Genomic DNA, 18,801 nt, shown 5'->3' with positions numbered 1-18,801 from the left:
ACAGCCCCATGTTCCAAGGATCTGTACACAATTCCTGGAAGCTGAAAATGTCCCAGTTCTTCCATGGACTTTATACTCACCAGACTTGTCACCCTTGGAGCATGTTTGGGATGCTCTGGATCGATGTGTACCACATCATGTTCCTGTTAGCACCAATATCTAGAAACTTCTCAGAGCCATTGAAGAGTAATGGGACAATATTCCACAGGCCACAATCAACAGCCTGATCAACTCTATGTGAAGGAGATGTGTCCTGCTGCATGAGGCAAATGGTGATCACACCAGATACTGACTGGTTTTCTGATCCATGACCCTACCTTTAAAAAAAAAAGTATCTGTATTCCCAGTCATGTGAAATCCATATATAGTGCCTAATAAATGTATTTCAATTGACTTATTTCCTTATTTGTATTTAAACTTTATTTAACTAGGCAAGTCAGTTAAGAAAAAATCTTATTTACAATGACAGCCGACCCCGGCCAAACCTTAACCTGAACGACGCTGGGCCAGTTGTGCACCGCCCTCTGTGACTCCCAATCACGGCCGGTTGTGATACAGCCTGGAATTGAACCAGGGTCTGTTGTGGCATCTCTAGCACTGAGATGAGGTGCCTCAGGCCGCTGTGATACAGCCTGGAATTGAACCAGGGTCTGTAGTGACACCTCTAGCACTGAGATGCAGTGCCTCAGACCGCTGCGACACTCGGGAGTCCTCCCTTATATGAACTGTAACTCAGTAAAATCTTTGAATTTGTTACATGTTGCATAGAAACTTTTGTTCATTATAGATGGTATCTTTGACCAAATCGCCATGGTGATGTGGGCCTTGCAGATGAATGTCACTCTGATATGTCAGACCTCCTCCTGATAACTATAGAGCTGCAGTGATGTAGGGAGCCTGTATGTCTGTATGCATGTCATGCTACTGGCATACTGGGTGAAGCATACCTGGGTTCAAATACTATTTGACATCATTTTAAACAGTATTCTCAAGCTGTGCTTGATCAAGTTTACCTGGCTTGATGAACCAATAGAAAAGTCCTGAAACTGTAAACCCCACCCACATCTGGCACACCAGGCAGTCTAGAGGAAACGCTCAAAGGAATATGTTGAATAGTATTTGAAAGCAAGCCTGGTGAACTAATAAACTGGACAGATGTTGAATAGTATTTGAACCCAGGCCTGGTAAACTAATAAACTGGACAGATGTTGAATAGTATTTGAAAGCAGGAATGGTAAACTAATAAACTAGACAGATGTTGAATAGTATTTGAACCCAGGCCTGGTGACCTAATAAACTGGACAGATGTTGAATAGTATTTGAACCCAGGCCTGGTAAACTAATAAACTGGACAGATGTTGAATAGTATTTGAACCCAGGCCTGGTAAACTAATAAACTGGACAGATGTTGAATAGTATTTGAACCCAGGCCTGGTGACCTAATAAACTGGACAGATGTTGAATAGTATTTGAACCCAGGCCTGGTGACCTAATAAACTGGACAGATGTTGAATAGTGTTTGAAAGCAGGCCTGGGGGAAAGAAGGGTGTAGTCATAATAATATCAGGTCTCTGGACCAGTCACCCAGACCAGAACCTGAGAGTTCAACTATGAATCCAGATGTTGGTGTGTGTGTAAATATATCTCTCTCTTTCTCTCTCTCTCTCTTCAAGGGGCTTTATTGGCATGGGAAACATGTGTTAACATTGCCAAAGCAAGTGAGGTAGATAATATACAAATGTGAAATAAACAATAAAAATAAACAGTAAACATCTCTCTCTCTCTAAACCCCTCCCTCCCTGTCTCCCTCCCTGTCTTCCTCCCTGTCTCCCTCCCTGTCTCCCTGTCTCCCTGTCTCTCTCCCTGTCTCCCCCTCTTTCCCTCCCTCCCTCCACCACCCCCATCTCCCTCTCTTTCCCTCCCTCCCTCCACCCCTCTCTGTCTCCCTCTCTTCCCCCTCCCTCCACCCCCTCTCTGTCCCTCTCTTTCCCTCCCTCGACCCCCCTCCCTCCACCCCCCACCCCCTCTGTCTCCCTCTCTTTCCCTCCCTCCGCCCCCTCCCTCCACCCCCTCCCTCCCTCCACCCCCTCTGTCTCCCTCTCTTTCCCCCCCCCTCACTCCACCCCCCATCTGTCTCCCTCTCTTTCCCTCCCTCCACCCCCTCCCTCCACCCCTCTGTCTCCCTCTCTTCCCCCCTCCCTCCACCCTCCCCTCTGTCTCCTTCTCTTTCCCTCCCTCCACCCCCTCCCTCCACCCCTCTGTCTCCCTCTCTCCCCCCTCCCTCCACCCCCCTGTCTCCCTCTCTTTCACTCCCTCCACCCCCCCCTCTCCCCCTCTCTCCCCCTCCCTCCACCCTCCCCTCTGTCTCCCTCTCTTTCCCTCCCTCCACCCCCTCCCTCCACCCCTCTGTCTCCCTCTTTCCCTCCCTCCACCCCCCCTCTGTCTCCCTCTCTTCCCCCCTCCCTCCACCCCCCCTCTGTCTCCCTCTCTTTCCCTCCCTCCACCCCCCCCTCTGTCTCCCTCTCTCCCTCCCTCCCTCCACCCTCCCCTCTGTCTCCCTCTTTCCCTCCCTCCCTCCACCCCCCTCCCTCCACCCCTCTGTCTCCCTCTCTTTCCCTCCCTCCACCCCCTCCCTCCACCCCTCTGTCTCCCTCTCTTTCCCTCCCTCCACCCCCCCTCTGTCTCCCTCTCTCCCCCCTCCCTCCACCCCCCTCTGTCTCCCTCTCTTTCCCTCCCTCCACCCCTCTCTGTCTCCCTCTCTTTCCCTCCCTCCACCCCTCTCTGTCTCCCTCTCTTCCCCCCTCCCTCCACCCTCCCTCCACCCCCCCTCTGTCTCCCTCTATTTCCCTCCCTCCACCCCCTCCCTCCACCCCTCTGTCTCCCTCTCTTTTTCTCTGTAGAGTGGTAGTGATCCCTGAGAACAGAGAGAGTGTGTCTGAATCCTTGAGGAGGACTACAAAGCTAAACCTCAAAACACTGTGAAAAACATCTTCACTCTCATTGCTTTCAATCCATCTGGTTTCATCATGGCTGGTCCCCCACCAGTTGAACAGACATTACGTCACAGTGCCCTTGTCCTCCTCCTGCTGAGTGTGAGTGGTAGCCTGGGCCAGAAGGACTGTACAGGTGTAGACTGCCCTGATCTGAGTAACTGTATTGAGGAGCGGCTGGAAGCTGGGGCTTGCTGTACTACCTGCGTTCAGATTGGGTGTACCTGTGAGGGCTACCAGTACTACGACTGTGTCCATGCTGGCTTTAAGAATGGTCATGTTCCCGAGGGGCAGTCCTACTTCGTGGACTTCGGGAGTACGGAGTGTTCGTGCCCGGAAGGTGGCGGACGGATTGGCTGTCACTTCATGCCCTGTCCTGACGTCCCTGCTAACTGCATCGAGGTGTCTGAGCCGGCTGACGGCTGTGTCACCTGCGACCGTATCGGCTGTGTCCATGACAACCAGAAGTACGAGGCCGGACACTCCTTTCACCTTGTTGCCTGTGAGGTCAGTTTGTTCTCTCTACCTTTACCTGTGAAGTCTGTCTGTTATCTACCTTTACCTGTGAGGTCAGTTTGTTCTCTCTACCTTTACCTGTGAGGTCAGTTTGTTCTCTCTACCTTTACCTGTGAAGTCTGTCTGTTATCTACCTTTACCTGTGAAGTCTGTCTGTTATCCAACTTTACCTGTGAGGTCAGTTTGTTCTCTCTACCTTTACCTGTGAGGTCAGTTTGTTCTCTCTACCTTTACCTGTGAGGTCAGTTTGTTCTCTCTACCTTTACCTGTGAGGTCAGTTTGTTCTCTCTACCTTTACCTGTGAGGTCAGTTTGTTCTCTCTACCTTTACCTGTGAGGTCAGTTTGTTCTCTCTACCTTTACCTGTGAGGTCTGTCTGTTATCTACCTTTACCTGTGAGGTCAGTTTGTTCTCTCTACCTTTACCTGTGAGGTCAGTTTGTTCTCTCTACCTTTACCTGTGAGGTCAGTTTGTTCTCTCTACCTTTACCTGTGAGGTCAGTTTGTTCTCTCTACCTTTACCTGTGAGGTCAGTTTGTTCTCTCTACCTTTACCTGTGAGGTCAGTTTGTTCTCTCTACCTTTACCTGTGAAGTCTGTCTGTTATCTACCTTTACCTGTGAAGTCTGTCTGTTATCTACCTTTACCTGTGAGGTCACTTTGTTCTCTCTACCTTTACCTGTTACATTTACATTTACATTTAAGTCATTTAGCAGACGCTCTTATCCAGAGCGACTTACAAATTGGTGCAATCACCTTATGACATCCAGTGGGACAGTCACTTAACAATAGTGCATCTAAAACTTAGGGGGGGTGGGGTGAGAGGGATTACTTAACCTATCCTAGGTATTCCTTAAAGAGGTGGGGTTTCAGGTGTCTCCGGAAGGTGGTGATTGACTCCGCTGTCCTGGCGTCGTGAGGGAGTTTGTTCCACCATTGGGGGGCCAGGGCAGCGAACAGTTTTGACTGGGCTGAGCGGGAGCTGTTCTTCCTCAGTGGTAGGGAGGCGAGCAGGCCAGAGGTGGATGAACGCAGTGCCCTTGTTTGGGTGTAGGGCCTGATCAGAGCCTGGAGGTACTGAGGTGCCGTTCCCCTCACAGCTCCGTAGGCAAGCACCATGGTCTTGTAGCGGATGCGAGCTTCAACTGGAAGCCAGTGGAGAGAACGGAGGAGCGGGGTGACGTGAGAGAACTTGGGAAGGTTGAACACCAGACGGGCTGCGGCGTTCTGGATGAGTTGAAGGGGTTTAATGGCACAGGCAGGGAGCCCAGCCAACAGCGAGTTGCAGTAATCCAGACGGGAGATGACAAGTGCCTGGATTAGGACCTGCGCCGCTTCCTGTGTGAGGCAGGGTCGTACTCTGCGGATGTTGTAGAGCATGAACCTACAGGAACGGGCCACCGCCTTGATGTTAGTTGAGAACGACAGGGTGTTGTCCAGGATCACGCCAAGGTTCTTGGCGCTCTGGGAGGAGGACACAATGGAGTTGTCAACCGTGATGGCGAGATCATGGAACGGGCAGTCCTTCCCCGGGAGGAAGAGCAGCTCCGTCTTGCCGAGGTTCAGCTTGAGGTGGTGATCCGTCATCCACACTGATATGTCTGCCAGACATGCAGAGATGCGATTCGCCACCTGGTCATCAGAAGGAGGAAAGGAGAAGATTAATTGTGTGTCGTCTGCATAGCAATGATAAGAGAGACCATGTGAGGTTATGACAGAGCCAAGTGACTTGGTGTATAGCGAGAATAGGAGAGGGCCAAGAACAGAGCCCTGGGGGACACCAGTGGTGAGAGCGCGTGGTGAGGAGACAGATTCTCGCCACGCCACCTGGTAGGAGCGACCTGTCAGGTAGGACGCAATCCAAGCGTGGGCCGCGCCGGAGATGCCCAACTCGGAGAGGGTGGAGAGGAGGATCTGATGGTTCACAGTATCGAAGGCAGCCGATAGATCTAGAAGGATGAGAGCAGAGGAGAGAGAGTTAGCTTTAGCAGTGCGGAGCGCCTCCGTGATACAGAGGAGAGCAGTCTCAGTTGAGTGACTAGTCTTGAAACCTGACTGATTTGGATCAAGAAGGTCATTCAGAGAGAGATAGCGGGAGAGCTGGCCAAGGACGGCACGTTCAAGAGTTTTGGAGAGAAAAGAAAGAAGGGATACTGGTCTGTAATTGTTGACATCGGAGGGATCGAGTGTAGGTTTTTTCAGAAGGGGTGCAACTCTCGCTCTCTTGAAGACGGAAGGGACGTAGCCAACGGTCAGGGATGAGTTGATGAGCGAGGTGAGGTAAGGGAGAAGGTCTCCGGAAATGGTCTGGAGAAGAGAGGAGGGGATAGGGTCGAGCGGGCAGGTTGTTGGGCGGCCGGCCGTCACAAGACGCGAGATTTCATCTGGAGAGAGAGGGGAGAAAGAGGTCAGAGCACAGGGTAGGGCAGTGTGAGCAGAACCAGCGGTGTCGTTTGACTTAGCAAACGAGGATCGGATGTCGTCGACCTTCTTTTCAAAATGGTTGACGAAGTCATCTGCAGAGAGGGAGGAGGGGGGGAGGGGGCGGAGGATTCAGGAGGGAGGAGAAGGTGGCAAAGAGCTTCCTAGGGTTGGAGGCAGAAGCTTGGAATTTAGCGTGGTAGAAAGTGGCTTTAGCAGCAGAGACAGAGGAGGAAAATGTAGAGAGGAGGGAGTGAAAGGATGCCAGGTCCGCAGGGAGGCGAGTTTTCCTCCATTTCCGCTCGGCTGCCCGGAGCCCTGTTCTGTGAGCTCGCAATGAGTCATCGAGCCACGGAGCGGGAGGGGAGGACCGAGCCGGCCTGGAGGATAGGGGACATAGAGAGTCAAGGGATGCAGAGAGGGAGGAGAGGAGGGTTGAGGAGGCAGAATCAGGAGATAGGTGGGAGAAGGTTTGAGCGGAGGGAAGAGATGATAGGATGGAAGAGGAGAGAGTAGCGGGGGAGAGAGAGCGAAGGTTGGGACGGCGCGATACCATCCGAGTAGGGGCAGTGTGGGAGGTGTTGGATGAGAGCGAGAGGGAAAAGGATACAAGGCAGTGGTCGGAGACTTGGAGGGGAGTTGCAATGAGGTTAGTGGAAGAACAGCATCTAGTAAAGATGAGGTCGAGCGTATTGCCTGCCTTGTGAGTAGGGGGGAAGGTGAGAGGGTGAGGTCAAAAGAGGAGAGGAGTGGAAAGAAGGAGGCAGAGAGGAAAGAGTCAAAGGTAGACGTGGGGAGGTTAAAGTCGCCCAGAACTGTGAGAGGTGAGCCGTCCTCAGGAAAGGAGCTTATCAAGGCATCAAGCTCATTGATGAACTCTCCGAGGGAACCTGGAGGGCGATAAATGATAAGGATGTTAAGCTTGAAAGGGCTAGTAACTGTGACAGCATGGAATTCAAAGGAGGCGATAGACAGATGGGTAAGGGGAGAAAGAGAGAATGACCACTTGGGAGAGATGAGGATCCCGGTGCCACCACCCCGCTGACCAGACGCTCTCGGGTGTGCGAGAACACGTGGGCGGACGAAGAGAGAGCAGTAGGAGTAGCAGTGTTGTCTGTGGTGATCCATGTTTCCGTCAGGGCCAAGAAGTCGAGGGACTGGAGGGAGGCATGGGCTGAGATGAACTCTGCCTTGTTGACCGCAGATTGGCAGTTCCAGAGGCTACCGGAGACCTGGAACTCCACGTGGGTCGTGCGCGCTGGGACCACCAGAGTAGGGTGGCCGCGGCCACGCGGTGAGGAGCGTTTGTATGGTCTGTGCAGAGAGGAGAGAACAGGGATAAACCGACACATAGTTGACAGGCTACAGAAGAGGCTACGCTAATGCAAAGGAGATTGGAATGACAAGTGGACTACACGTCTCGAATGTTCAGAAAGTTAAGCTACGTAGCAAGAATCTTATTGACTAAAATGATTAAAATGATACAGTACTGCTGAAGTAGGCCAGCTGGCAGTGGGCGCGTTGTTGACACTACACTAATCAAGTCGTTCCGTTGAGTGTAATAGTTTCTGCAGTGTTGCTATTCGGGGGCTAGCAGGCTAGCTAGCAGTGTTGTTTACGTTACGTTGCGTTAAAAGAACGACAATAGATGGCTAGCGAACCTAGAAAATCGCTCTAGACTACACAATTATCTTTGATACAAAGACGGCTATGTAGCTAGCTAAGTAGCTAGCTACGATCAAACAAATCAAACCGTTGTACTGTAATGAAAATGAAGTGAAAAATGTGATACAACCTGTGAAGTCTGTCTGTTATCTACCTTTACCTGTGAAGTCTGTCTGTTATCTACCTTTACCTGTGAGGTCAGTTTGTTCTCTCTACCTTTACCTGTGAGGTCAGTTTGTTCTCTCTACCTTTACCTGTGAAGTCTGTCTGTTATCTACCTTTACCTGTGAAGTCTGTCTGTTATCTACCTTTACCTGTGAGGTCAGTTTTTTCTCTCTACCTTTACCTGTGAGGTCAGTTTGTTCTCTCTACCTTTACCTGTGAGGTCAGTTTGTTCTCTCTACCTTTACCTGTGAGGTCAGTTTGTTCTCTCTACCTTTACCTGTGAAGTCTGTCTGTTATCTACCTTTACCTGTGAAGTCTGTCTGTTATCTACCTTTACCTGTGAGGTCAGTTTGTTCTCTCTACCTTTACCTGTGAAGTCTGTCTGTTATCTACCTTTACCTGTGAGGTCAGTTTGTTCTCTCTACCTTTACCTGTGAGGTCAGTTTGTTATCTACCTTTACCTGTGAGGTCAGTTTGTTCTCTCTACCTTTACCTGTGAGGTCAGTTTGTTCTCTCTACCTTTACCTGTGAGGTCAGTTTGTTCTCTCTACCTTTACCTGTGAAGTCTGTCTGTTATCTACCTTTACCTGTGAAGTCTGTCTGTTATCTACCTTTACCTGTGAGGTCACTTTGTTCTCTCTACCTTTACCTGTGAAGTCTGTCTGTTATCTACCTTTACCTGTGAAGTCTGTCTGTTATCTACCTTTACCTGTGAGGTCAGTTTGTTCTCTCTACCTTTACCTGTGAAGTCTGTCTGTTATCTACCTTTACCTGTGAAGTCTGTCTGTTATCTACGTTTACCTGTGAGGTCAGTTTGTTCTCTCTACCTTTACCTGTGAGGTCAGTTTGTTCTCTCTACCTTTACCTGTGAGGTCTGTCTGTTATCTACCTTTACCTGTGAAGTCTGTCTGTTATCTACCTTTACCTGTGAGGTCAGTTTGTTCTCTCTACCTTTACCTGTGAGGTCAGTTTGTTCTCTCTACCTTTACCTGTGAGGTCAGTTTGTTCTCTCTACCTTTACCTGTGAGGTCAGTTTGTTCTCTCTACCTTTACCTGTGAGGTCAGTTTGTTCTCTCTACCTTTACCTGTGAAGTCTGTCTGTTATCTACCTTTACCTGTGAAGTCTGTCTGTTATCTACCTTTACCTGTGAGGTCAGTTTGTTCTCTCTACCTTTACCTGTGAAGTCTGTCTGTTATCTACCTTTACCTGTGAAGTCTGTCTGTTATCTACGTTTACCTGTGAGGTCAGTTTGTTCTCTCTACCTTTACCTGTGAGGTCAGTTTGTTCTCTCTACCTTTACCTGTGAGGTCAGTTTGTTCTCTCTACCTTTACCTGTGAGGTCAGTTTGTTCTCTCTACCTTTACCTGTGAAGTCTGTCTGTTATCTACCTTTACCTGTGAGGTCAGTTTGTTCTCTCTACCTTTACATGTGAGGTCAGTTTGTTCTCTCTACCTTTACCTGTGAGGTCAGTTTGTTCTCTCTACCTTTACCTGTGAGGTCAGTTTGTTCTCTCTACCTTTACCTGTGAGGTCAGTTTGTTCTCTCTACCTTTACCTGTGAGGTCAGTTTGTTCTCTCTACCTTTACCTGTGAGGTCAGTTTGTTCTCTCTACCTTTACCTGTGAGGTCAGTTTGTTCTCTCTACCTTTACCTGTGAGGTCAGTTTGTTCTCTCTACCTTTACCTGTGAAATCTGTCTGTTATCTACCTTTACCTGTGAGGTCAGTTTGTTCTCTCTACCTTTACCTGTGAGGTCAGTTTGTTCTCTCTACCTTTTGCCTGTGAAGTCTGTCTGTTATCTACCTTTACCTGTGAAGTCTGTCTGTTATCTACCTTTACCTGTGAAGTCTGTATGTTATCTACCTTTACCTGTGAGGTCAGTTTGTTCTCTCTACCTTTTGCCTGTGAGGTCAGTTTGTTCTCTCTACCTTTACCTGTGAGGTCAGTTTGTTCTCTCTACCTTTACCTGTGAGGTCAGTTTGTTCTCTCTACCTTTACCTGTGAGGTCAGTTTGTTCTCTCTACCTTTACCTGTGAGGTCAGTTTGTTCTCTCTACCTTTACCTGTGAAGTCTGTCTGTTATCTACCTTTACCTGTGAAGTCTGTCTGTTATCTACCTTTACCTGTGAGGTCAGTTTGTTCTCTCTACCTTTACCTGTGAGGTCAGTTTGTTCTCTCTACCTTTACCTGTGAAGTCTGTCTGTTATCTACCTTTACCTGTGAAGTCTGTCTGTTATCTACCTTTACCTGTGAGGTCAGTTTGTTCTCTCTACCTTTACCTGTGAAGTCTGTCTGTTATCTACCTTTACCTGTGAAGTCTGTCTGTTATCTACGTTTACCTGTGAGGTCAGTTTGTTCTCTCTACCTTTACCTGTGAGGTCAGTTTGTTCTCTCTACCTTTACCTGTGAGGTCAGTTTGTTCTCTCTACCTTTACCTGTGAAGTCTGTCTGTTATCTACCTTTACCTGTGAGGTCAGTTTGTTCTCTCTACCTTTACATGTGAGGTCAGTTTGTTCTCTCTACCTTTACCTGTGAGGTCAGTTTGTTCTCTCTACCTTTACCTGTGAGGTCAGTTTGTTCTCTCTACCTTTACCTGTGAGGTCAGTTTGTTCTCTCTACCTTTACCTGTGAGGTCAGTTTGTTCTCTCTACCTTTACCTGTGAGGTCAGTTTGTTCTCTCTACCTTTACCTGTGATGTCAGTTTGTTCTCTCTACCTTTACCTGTGAGGTCAGTTTGTTCTCTCTACCTTTACCTGTGAAGTCTGTCTGTTATCTACCTTTACCTGTGAAGTCTGTCTGTTATCTACCTTTACCTGTGAGGTCAGTTTGTTCTCTCTACCTTTACCTGTGAAGTCTGTCTGTTATCTACCTTTACCTGTGAGGTCAGTTTGTTCTCTCTACCTTTACCTGTGAAGTCTGTCTGTTATCTACCTTTACCTGTGAAGTCTGTCTGTTATCTACCTTTACCTGTGAGGTCAGTTTGTTCTCTCTACCTTTACCTGTGAGGTCAGTTTGTTCTCTCTACCTTTACCTGTGAAGCCTGTCTGTTATCTATCTTTACCTGTGAGGTCAGTTTGTTCTCTCTACCTTTACCTGTGATGTCAGTTTGTTCTCTCTACCTTTACCTGTGAGGTCAGTTTGTTCTCTCTACCTTTACCTGTGAAGTCTGTCTGTTATCTACCTTTACCTGTGAAGTCTGTCTGTTATCTACCTTTACCTGTGAAGTCTGTCTGTTATCTACCTTTACCTGTGAGGTCAGTTTGTTCTCTCTACCTTTACCTGTGAAGTCTGTCTGTTATCTACCTTTACCTGTGAGGTCAGTTTGTTCTCTCTACCTTTACCTGTGAGGTCAGTTTGTTCTCTCTACCTTTACCTGTGAGGTCAGTTTGTTCTCTCTACCTTTACCTGTGAGGTCAGTTTGTTCTCTCTACCTTTACCTGTGAGGTCAGTTTGTTCTCTCTACCTTTACCTGTGAGTTCAGTTTGTTCTCTCTACCTTTACCTGTGAGGTCAGTTTGTTCTCTCTACCTTTACCTGTGAGGTCAGTTTGTTCTCTCTACCTTTACCTGTGAGGTCAGTTTGTTCTCTCTACCTTTACCTGTGAGGTCAGTTTGTTCTCTCTACCTTTACCTGTGAAGTCTGTCTGTTATCTACCTTTTTCTGTGAGGTCTGTCTGTTATCTACCTTTACCTGTGAGGTCAGTTTGTTCTCTCTACCTTTACCTGTGAGGTCAGTTTGTTCTCTCTACCTTTACCTGTGAAGTCTGTCTGTTATCTACCTTTACCTGTGAGGTCAGTTTGTTCTCTCTACCTTTACCTGTGAGGTCAGTTTGTTCTCTCTACCTTTACCTGTGAGGTCAGTTTGTTCTCTCTACCTTTACCTGTGAGGTCAGTTTGTTCTCTCTACCTTTACCTGTGAGGTCAGTTTGTTCTCTCTACCTTTACCTGTGAGGTCAGTTTGTTCTCTCTACCTTTACCTGTGAGGTCAGTTTGTTCTCTCTACCTTTACCTGTGAAGTCTGTCTGTTATCTACCTTTACCTGTGAGGTCAGTTTGTTCTCTCTACCTTTACCTGTGAGGTCAGTTTGTTCTCTCTACCTTTACCTGTGAGGTCAGTTTGTTCTCTCTACCTTTACCTGTGAGGTCAGTTTGTTCTCTCTACCTTTACCTGTGATGTCAGTTTGTTCTCTCTACCTTTACCTGTGAGGTCAGTTTGTTCTCTCTACCTTTACCTGTGAAGTCTGTCTGTTATCTACCTTTACCTGTGAAGTCTGTCTGTTATCTACCTTTACCTGTGAGGTCAGTTTGTTCTCTCTACCTTTACCTGTGAAATCTGTCTGTTATCTACCTTTACCTGTGAGGTCAGTTTGTTCTCTCTACCTTTACCTGTGAGGTCAGTTTGTTCTCTCTACCTTTTGCCTGTGAAGTCTGTCTGTTATCTACCTTTACCTGTGAAGTCTGTCTGTTATCTACCTTTACCTGTGAAGTCTGTATGTTATCTACCTTTACCTGTGAGGTCAGTTTGTTCTCTCTACCTTTTGCCTGTGAAGTCTGTCTGTTATCTACCTTTACCTGTGAGGTCAGTTTGTTCTCTCTACCTTTACCTGTGAGGTCAGTTTGTTCTCTCTACCTTTACCTGTGAGGTCAGTTTGTTCTCTCTACCTTTACCTGTGAGGTCAGTTTGTTCTCTCTACCTTTACCTGTGAGGTCAGTTTGTTCTCTCTACCTTTACCTGTGAGGTCAGTTTGTTCTCTCTACCTTTACCTGTGAAGTCTGTCTGTTATCTACCTTTACCTGTGAAGTCTGTCTGTTATCTACCTTTACCTGTGAGGTCAGTTTGTTCTCTCTACCTTTACCTGTGAGGTCAGTTTGTTCTCTCTACCTTTACCTGTGAAGTCTGTCTGTTATCTACCTTTACCTGTGAAGTCTGTCTGTTATCTACCTTTACCTGTGAGGTCAGTTTGTTCTCTCTACCTTTACCTGTGAAATCTGTCTGTTATCTACCTTTACCTGTGAGGTCAGTTTGTTCTCTCTACCTTTACCTGTGAGGTCAGTTTGTTCTCTCTACCCATACCTGTGAGGTCAGTTTGTTCTCTCTACCTTTACCTGTGAAGTCTGTCTGTTATCTACCTTTACCTGTGAGGTCAGTTTGTTCTCTCTACCTTTACCTGTGAGGTCAGTTTGTTCTCTCTACCTTTACCTGTGAAGCCTGTCTGTTATCTACCTTTACCTGTGAGGTCAGTTTGTTCTGTCTACCTTTACCTGTGAGGTCAGTTTGTTCTCTCTACCTTTACCTGTGAAGTCTGTCTGTTATCTACCTTTTTCTGTGAGGTCTGTCTGTTATCTACCTTTACCTGTGAGGTCAGTTTGTTCTCTCTACCTTTACCTGTGAAGTCTGTCTGTTATCTACCTTTACCTGTGAGGTCAGTTTGTTCTCTCTACCTTTTGCCTGTGAAGTCTGTCTGTTATCTACCTTTACCTGTGAAGTCTGTCTGTTATCTACCTTTACCTGTGAAGTCTGTATGTTATCTACCTTTACCTGTGAGGTTAGTTTGTTCTCTCTACCTTTTGCCTGTGAAGTCTGTCTGTTATCTACCTTTATCTGTGAAGTCTGTCTGTTATCTACCTTTACCTGTGAGGTCAGTTTGTTCTCTCTACCTTTACCTGTGAAGTCTGTCTGTTATCTACCTTTACCTGTGAGGTCAGTTTGTTCTCTCTACCTTTACCTGTGAGGTCAGTTTGTTCTCTCTACCTTTACCTGTGAAGTCTGTCTGTTATCTACCTTTACCTGTGAGGTCAGTTTGTTCTCTCTACCTTTACCTGTGAGGTCAGTTTGTTCTCTCTACCTTTACCTGTGAGGTCAGTTTGTTCTCTCTACCTTTACCTGTGAAGTCTGTCTGTTATCTACCTTTTTCTGTGAGGTCTGTCTGTTATCTACCTTTACCTGTGAGGTCAGTTTGTTCTCTCAACCTTTTGCCTGTGAAGTATGTCTGTTATCTACCTTTACCTGTGAGGTCAGTTTGTTCTCTCTACCTTTACCTGTGAGGTCAGTTTGTTCTCTCTACCTTTACCTGTGAAGCCTGTCTGTTATCTACCTTTACCTGTGAGGTCAGTTTGTTCTCTCTACCTTTACCTGTGAGGTCAGTTTGTTCTCTCTACCTTTACCTGTGAAGTCTGTCTGTTATCTACCTTTTTCTGTGAGGTCTGTCTGTTATCTACCTTTACCTGTGAGGTCAGTTTGTTCTCTCTACCTTTACCTGTGAAGTCTGTCTGTTATCTACCTTTACCTGTGAGGTCAGTTTGTTCTCTCTACCTTTTGCCTGTGAAGTCTGTCTGTTATCTACCTTTACCTGTGAAGTCTGTCTGTTATCTACCTTTACCTGTGAAGTCTGTATGTTATCTACCTTTACCTGTGAGGTCAGTTTGTTCTCTCTACCTTTTGCCTGTGAAGTCTGTCTGTTATCTACCTTTACCTGTGAGGTCAGTTTGTTCTCTCTACCTTTACCTGTGAGGTCAGTTTGTTCTCTCTACCTTTACCTGTGAGGTCAGTTTGTTCTCTCTACCTTTACCTGTGAGGTCAGTTTGTTCTCTCTACCTTTACCTGTGAGGTCAGTTTGTTCTCTCTACCTTTACCTGTGAGGTCAGTTTGTTCTCTCTACCTTTACCTGTGAGGTCAGTTTGTTCTCTCTACCTTTACCTGTGATGTCAGTTTGTTCTCTCTACCTTTACCTGTGAGGTCAGTTTGTTCTCTCTACCTTTACCTGTGAAGTCTGTCTGTTATCTACCTTTACCTGTGAAGTCTGTCTGTTATCTACCTTTACCTGTGAGGTCAGTTTGTTCTCTCTACCTTTACCTGTGAAATCTGTCTGTTATCTACCTTTACCTGTGAGGTCAGTTTGTTCTCTCTACCTTTACCTGTGAGGTCAGTTTGTTCTCTCTACCCATACATGTGAGGTCAGTTTGTTCTCTCTACCTTTACCTGTGAAGTCTGTCTGTTATCTACCTTTACCTGTGAGGTCAGTTTGTTCTCTCTACCTTTACCTGTGAGGTCAGTTTGTTCTCTCTACCTTTACCTGTGAAGCCTGTCTGTTATCTACCTTTACCTGTGAGGTCAGTTTGTTCTCTCTACCTTTACCTGTGAGGTCAGTTTGTTCTCTCTACCTTTACCTGTGAAGTCTGTCTGTTATCTATCTTTTTCTGTGAGGTCTGTCTGTTTTCTACCTTTACCTGTGAGGTCAGTTTGTTCTCTCTACCTTTACCTGTGAAGTCTGTCTGTTATCTACCTTTACCTGTGAGGTCAGTTTGTTCTCTCTACCTTTTGCCTGTGAAGTCTGTCTGTTATCTACCTTTACCTGTGAAGTCTGTCTGTTATCTACCTTTACCTGTGAAGTCTGTATGTTATCTACCTTTACCTGTGAGGTCAGTTTGTTCTCTCTACCTTTTGCCTGTGAAGTCTGTCTGTTATCTACCTTTACCTGTGAAGTCTGTCTGTTATCTACCTTTACCTGTGAGGTCAGTTTGTTCTCTCTACCTTTACCTGTGAGGTCAGTTTGTTCTCTCTACCTTTACCTGTGAGGTCAGTTTGTTCTCTCTACCTTTACCTGTGAAGTCTGTCTGTTATCTACCTTTACCTGTGAGGTCAGTTTGTTCTCTCTACCTTTATCTGTGAAGTCTGTCTGTTATCTACCTTTACCTGTGAGGTCAGTTTGTTCTCTCTACCTTTACCTGTGAGGTCAGTTTGTTCTCTCTACCTTTACCTGTGAAGCCTGTCTGTTATCTACCTTTACCTGTGAAGTCTGTCTGTTATCTACCTTTACCTGTGAGGTCAGTTTGTTCTCTCTACCTTTACCTGTGAGGTCAGTTTGTTCTCTCTACCTTTACCTGTGAAGCCTGTCTGTTATCTACCTTTACCTGTGAAGCTTGTCTGTTATCTACCTTTACCTGTGAAGTCTGTCTGTTATCTACCTTTTTCTGTGAGGTCTGTCTGTTATCTACCTTTACCTGTGAGGTCAGTTTGTTCTCTCTACCTTTTGCCTGTGAAGTCTGTCTGTTATCTACCTTTACCTGTGAAGTCTGTCTGTTATCTACCTTTACCTGTGAGGTCAGTTTGTTCTCTCTACCTTTTGCCTGTGAAGTCTGTCTGTTATCCACCTTTACCTGTGAAGTCTGTCTGTTATCTACCTTTACCTGTGAAGTCTGTCTGTTATCTACCTTTACCTGTGAGGTCAGTTTGTTCTCTCTACCTTTACCTGTGAAGTCTGTCTGTTATCTACCTTTACCTGTGAGGTCAGTTTGTTCTCTCTACCTTTACCTGTGAGGTCAGTTTGTTCTCTCTACCTTTACCTGTGAGGTCAGTTTGTTCTCTCTACCTTTACCTGTGAGGTCAGTTTGTTCTCTCTACCTTTACCTGTGAAGTCTGTCTGTTATCTACCTTTACCTGTGAAGTCTGTCTGTTATCTACCTTTACCTGTGAGGTCACTTTGTTCTCTCTACCTTTACCTGTGAAGTCTGTCTGTTATCTACCTTTACCTGTGAAGTCTGTCTGTTATCTACCTTTACCTGTGAGGTCAGTTTGTTCTCTCTACCTTTACCTGTGAAGTCTGTCTGTTATCTACCTTTACCTGTGAAGTCTGTCTGTTATCTACGTTTACCTGTGAGGTCAGTTTGTTCTCTCTACCTTTACCTGTGAGGTCAGTTTGTTCTCTCTACCTTTTGCCTGTGAAGTCTGTCTGTTATCCACCTTTACCTGTGAAGTCTGTCTGTTATCTACCTTTACCTGTGAAGTCTGTCTGTTATCTACCTTTACCTGTGAGGTCAGTTTGTTCTCTCTACCTTTACCTGTGAAGTCTGTCTGTTATCTACCTTTACCTGTGAGGTCAGTTTGTTCTCTCTACCTTTACCTGTGAGGTCAGTTTGTTCTCTCTACCTTTACCTGTGAGGTCAGTTTGTTCTCTCTACCTTTACCTGTGAGGTCAGTTTGTTCTCTCTACCTTTACCTGTGAAGTCTGTCTGTTATCTACCTTTACCTGTGAAGTCTGTCTGTTATCTACCTTTACCTGTGAGGTCACTTTGTTCTCTCTACCTTTACCTGTGAAGTCTGTCTGTTATCTACCTTTACCTGTGAAGTCTGTCTGTTATCTACCTTTACCTGTGAGGTCAGTTTGTTCTCTCTACCTTTACCTGTGAAGTCTGTCTGTTATCTACCTTTACCTGTGAAGTCTGTCTGTTATCTACGTTTACCTGTGAGGTCAGTTTGTTCTCTCTACCTTTACCTGTGAGGTCAGTTTGTTCTCTCTACCTTTACCTGTGAAGTCTGTCTGTTATCTACCTTTACCTGTGAAGTCTGTCTGTTATCTACCTTTACCTGTGAGGTCAGTTTGTTCTCTCTACCTTTACCTGTGAGGTCAGTTTGTTCTCTCTACCTTTACCTGTGAGGTCAGTTTGTTCTCTCTACCTTTACCTGTGAGGTCAGTTCGTTCTCTCTACCTTTACCTGTGAAGTCTGTCTGTTATCTACCTTTACCTGTGAAGTCTGTCTGTTATCTACCTTTACCTGTGAGGTCAGTTTGTTCTCTCTACCTTTACCTGTGAAGTCTGTCTGTTATCTACCTTTACCTGTGAGGTCAGTTTGTTCTCTCTACCTTTACCTGTGAGGTCAGTTTGTTATCTACCTTTACCTGTGAGGTCAGTTTGTTCTCTCTACCTTTACCTGTGAGGTCAGTTTGTTCTCTCTACCTTTACCTGTGAGGTCAGTTTGTTCTCTCTACCTTTACCTGTGAGATCAGTTTGTTCTCTCTACCTTTACCTGTGAGGTCAGTTTGTTCTCTCTACCTTTACCTGTGAGGTCAGTTTGTTCTCTCTACCTTTACCTGTGAGGTCAGTTTGTTCTCTCTACCTTTACCTGTGAGGTCAGTTTGTTCTCTCTACCTTTACCTGTGAGGTCAGTTTGTTCTCTCTACCTTTACCTGTGAGGTCAGTTTGTTCTCTCTACCTTTACCTGTGAAGTCTGTCTGTTATCTACCTTTACCTGTGAAGTCTGTCTGTTATCTACCTTTACCTGTAGGTCACTTTGTTCTCTCTACCTTTACCTGTGAAGTCTGTCTGTTATCTACCTTTACCTGTGAAGTCTGTCTGTTATCTACCTTTACCTGTGAGGTCAGTTTGTTCTCTCTACCTTTACCTGTGAAGTCTGTCTGTTATCTACCTTTACCTGTGAAGTCTGTCTGTTATCTACGTTTACCTGTGAGGTCAGTTTGTTCTCTCTACCTTTACCTGTGAGGTCAGTTTGTTCTCTCTACCTTTACCTGTGAAGTCTGTCTGTTATCTACCTTTACCTGTGAAGTCTGTCTGTTATCTACCTTTACCTGTGAGGTCAGTTTGTTCTCTCTACCTTTACCTGTGAGGTCAGTTTGTTCTCTCTACCTTTACCTGTGAGGTCAGTTTGTTCTCTCTACCTTTACCTGTGAGGTCAGTTTGTTCTCTCTACCTTTACCTGTGAAGTCTGTCTGTTATCTACCTTTAGCTGTGAAGTCTGTCTGTTATCTACCTTTACCTGTGAGGTCAGTTTGTTCTCTCTACCTTTACCTGTGAAGTCTGTCTGTTATCTACCTTTACCTGTGAGGTCAGTTTGTTCTCTCTACCTTTACCTGTGAAGTCTGTCTGTTATCTACCTTTACCTGTGAAGTCTGTCTGTTATCTACGTTTACCTGTGAGGTCAGTTTGTTCTCTCTACCTTTACCTGTGAGGTCAGTTTGTTCTCTCTACCTTTACCTGTGAGGTCAGTTTGTTCTCTCTACCTTTACCTGTGAAGTCTGTCTGTTATCTACCTTTACCTGTGAGGTCAGTTTGTTCTCTCTACCTTTACCTGTGAGGTCAGTTTGTTCTCTCTACCTTTACCTGTGAGGTCAGTTTGTTCTCTCTACCTTTACCTGTGAGGTCAGTTTGTTCTCTCTACCTTTACCTGTGAGGTCAGTTTGTTCTCTCTACCTTTACCTGTGAGGTCAGTTTGTTCTCTCTACCTTTACCTGTGATGTCAGTTTGTTCTCTCTACCTT

General features: G+C 46.1%; 1 protein-coding gene across 1 annotated transcript in view; it reads left to right on the top strand.

Moving 5' to 3' along the window:
• Nucleotides 1-2,904: 2,904 nt before the first annotated feature.
• LOC124028006 (fibulin-2-like) overlaps nucleotides 2,905-18,801 on the top strand; it is a gene marked incomplete at its 3' end in the record, with an annotated part of 30,896 nt that continues 14,999 nt past the window's right edge. Inside the window, exon 1 of the mRNA XM_046340165.1 lies at nucleotides 2,905-3,497. Coding sequence (XP_046196121.1) covers nucleotides 3,027-3,497 — 471 coding nt within the window. The remainder of the gene's footprint in view (nucleotides 3,498-18,801) is intronic.

The sequence above is a fragment of the Oncorhynchus gorbuscha genome, unplaced genomic scaffold (genome assembly GCF_021184085.1).
Source record: "Oncorhynchus gorbuscha isolate QuinsamMale2020 ecotype Even-year unplaced genomic scaffold, OgorEven_v1.0 Un_scaffold_3615, whole genome shotgun sequence".
NCBI lineage: Eukaryota > Metazoa > Chordata > Actinopteri > Salmoniformes > Salmonidae > Oncorhynchus > Oncorhynchus gorbuscha.
This window is presented reverse-complemented; position numbering and strand designations above follow the sequence as displayed.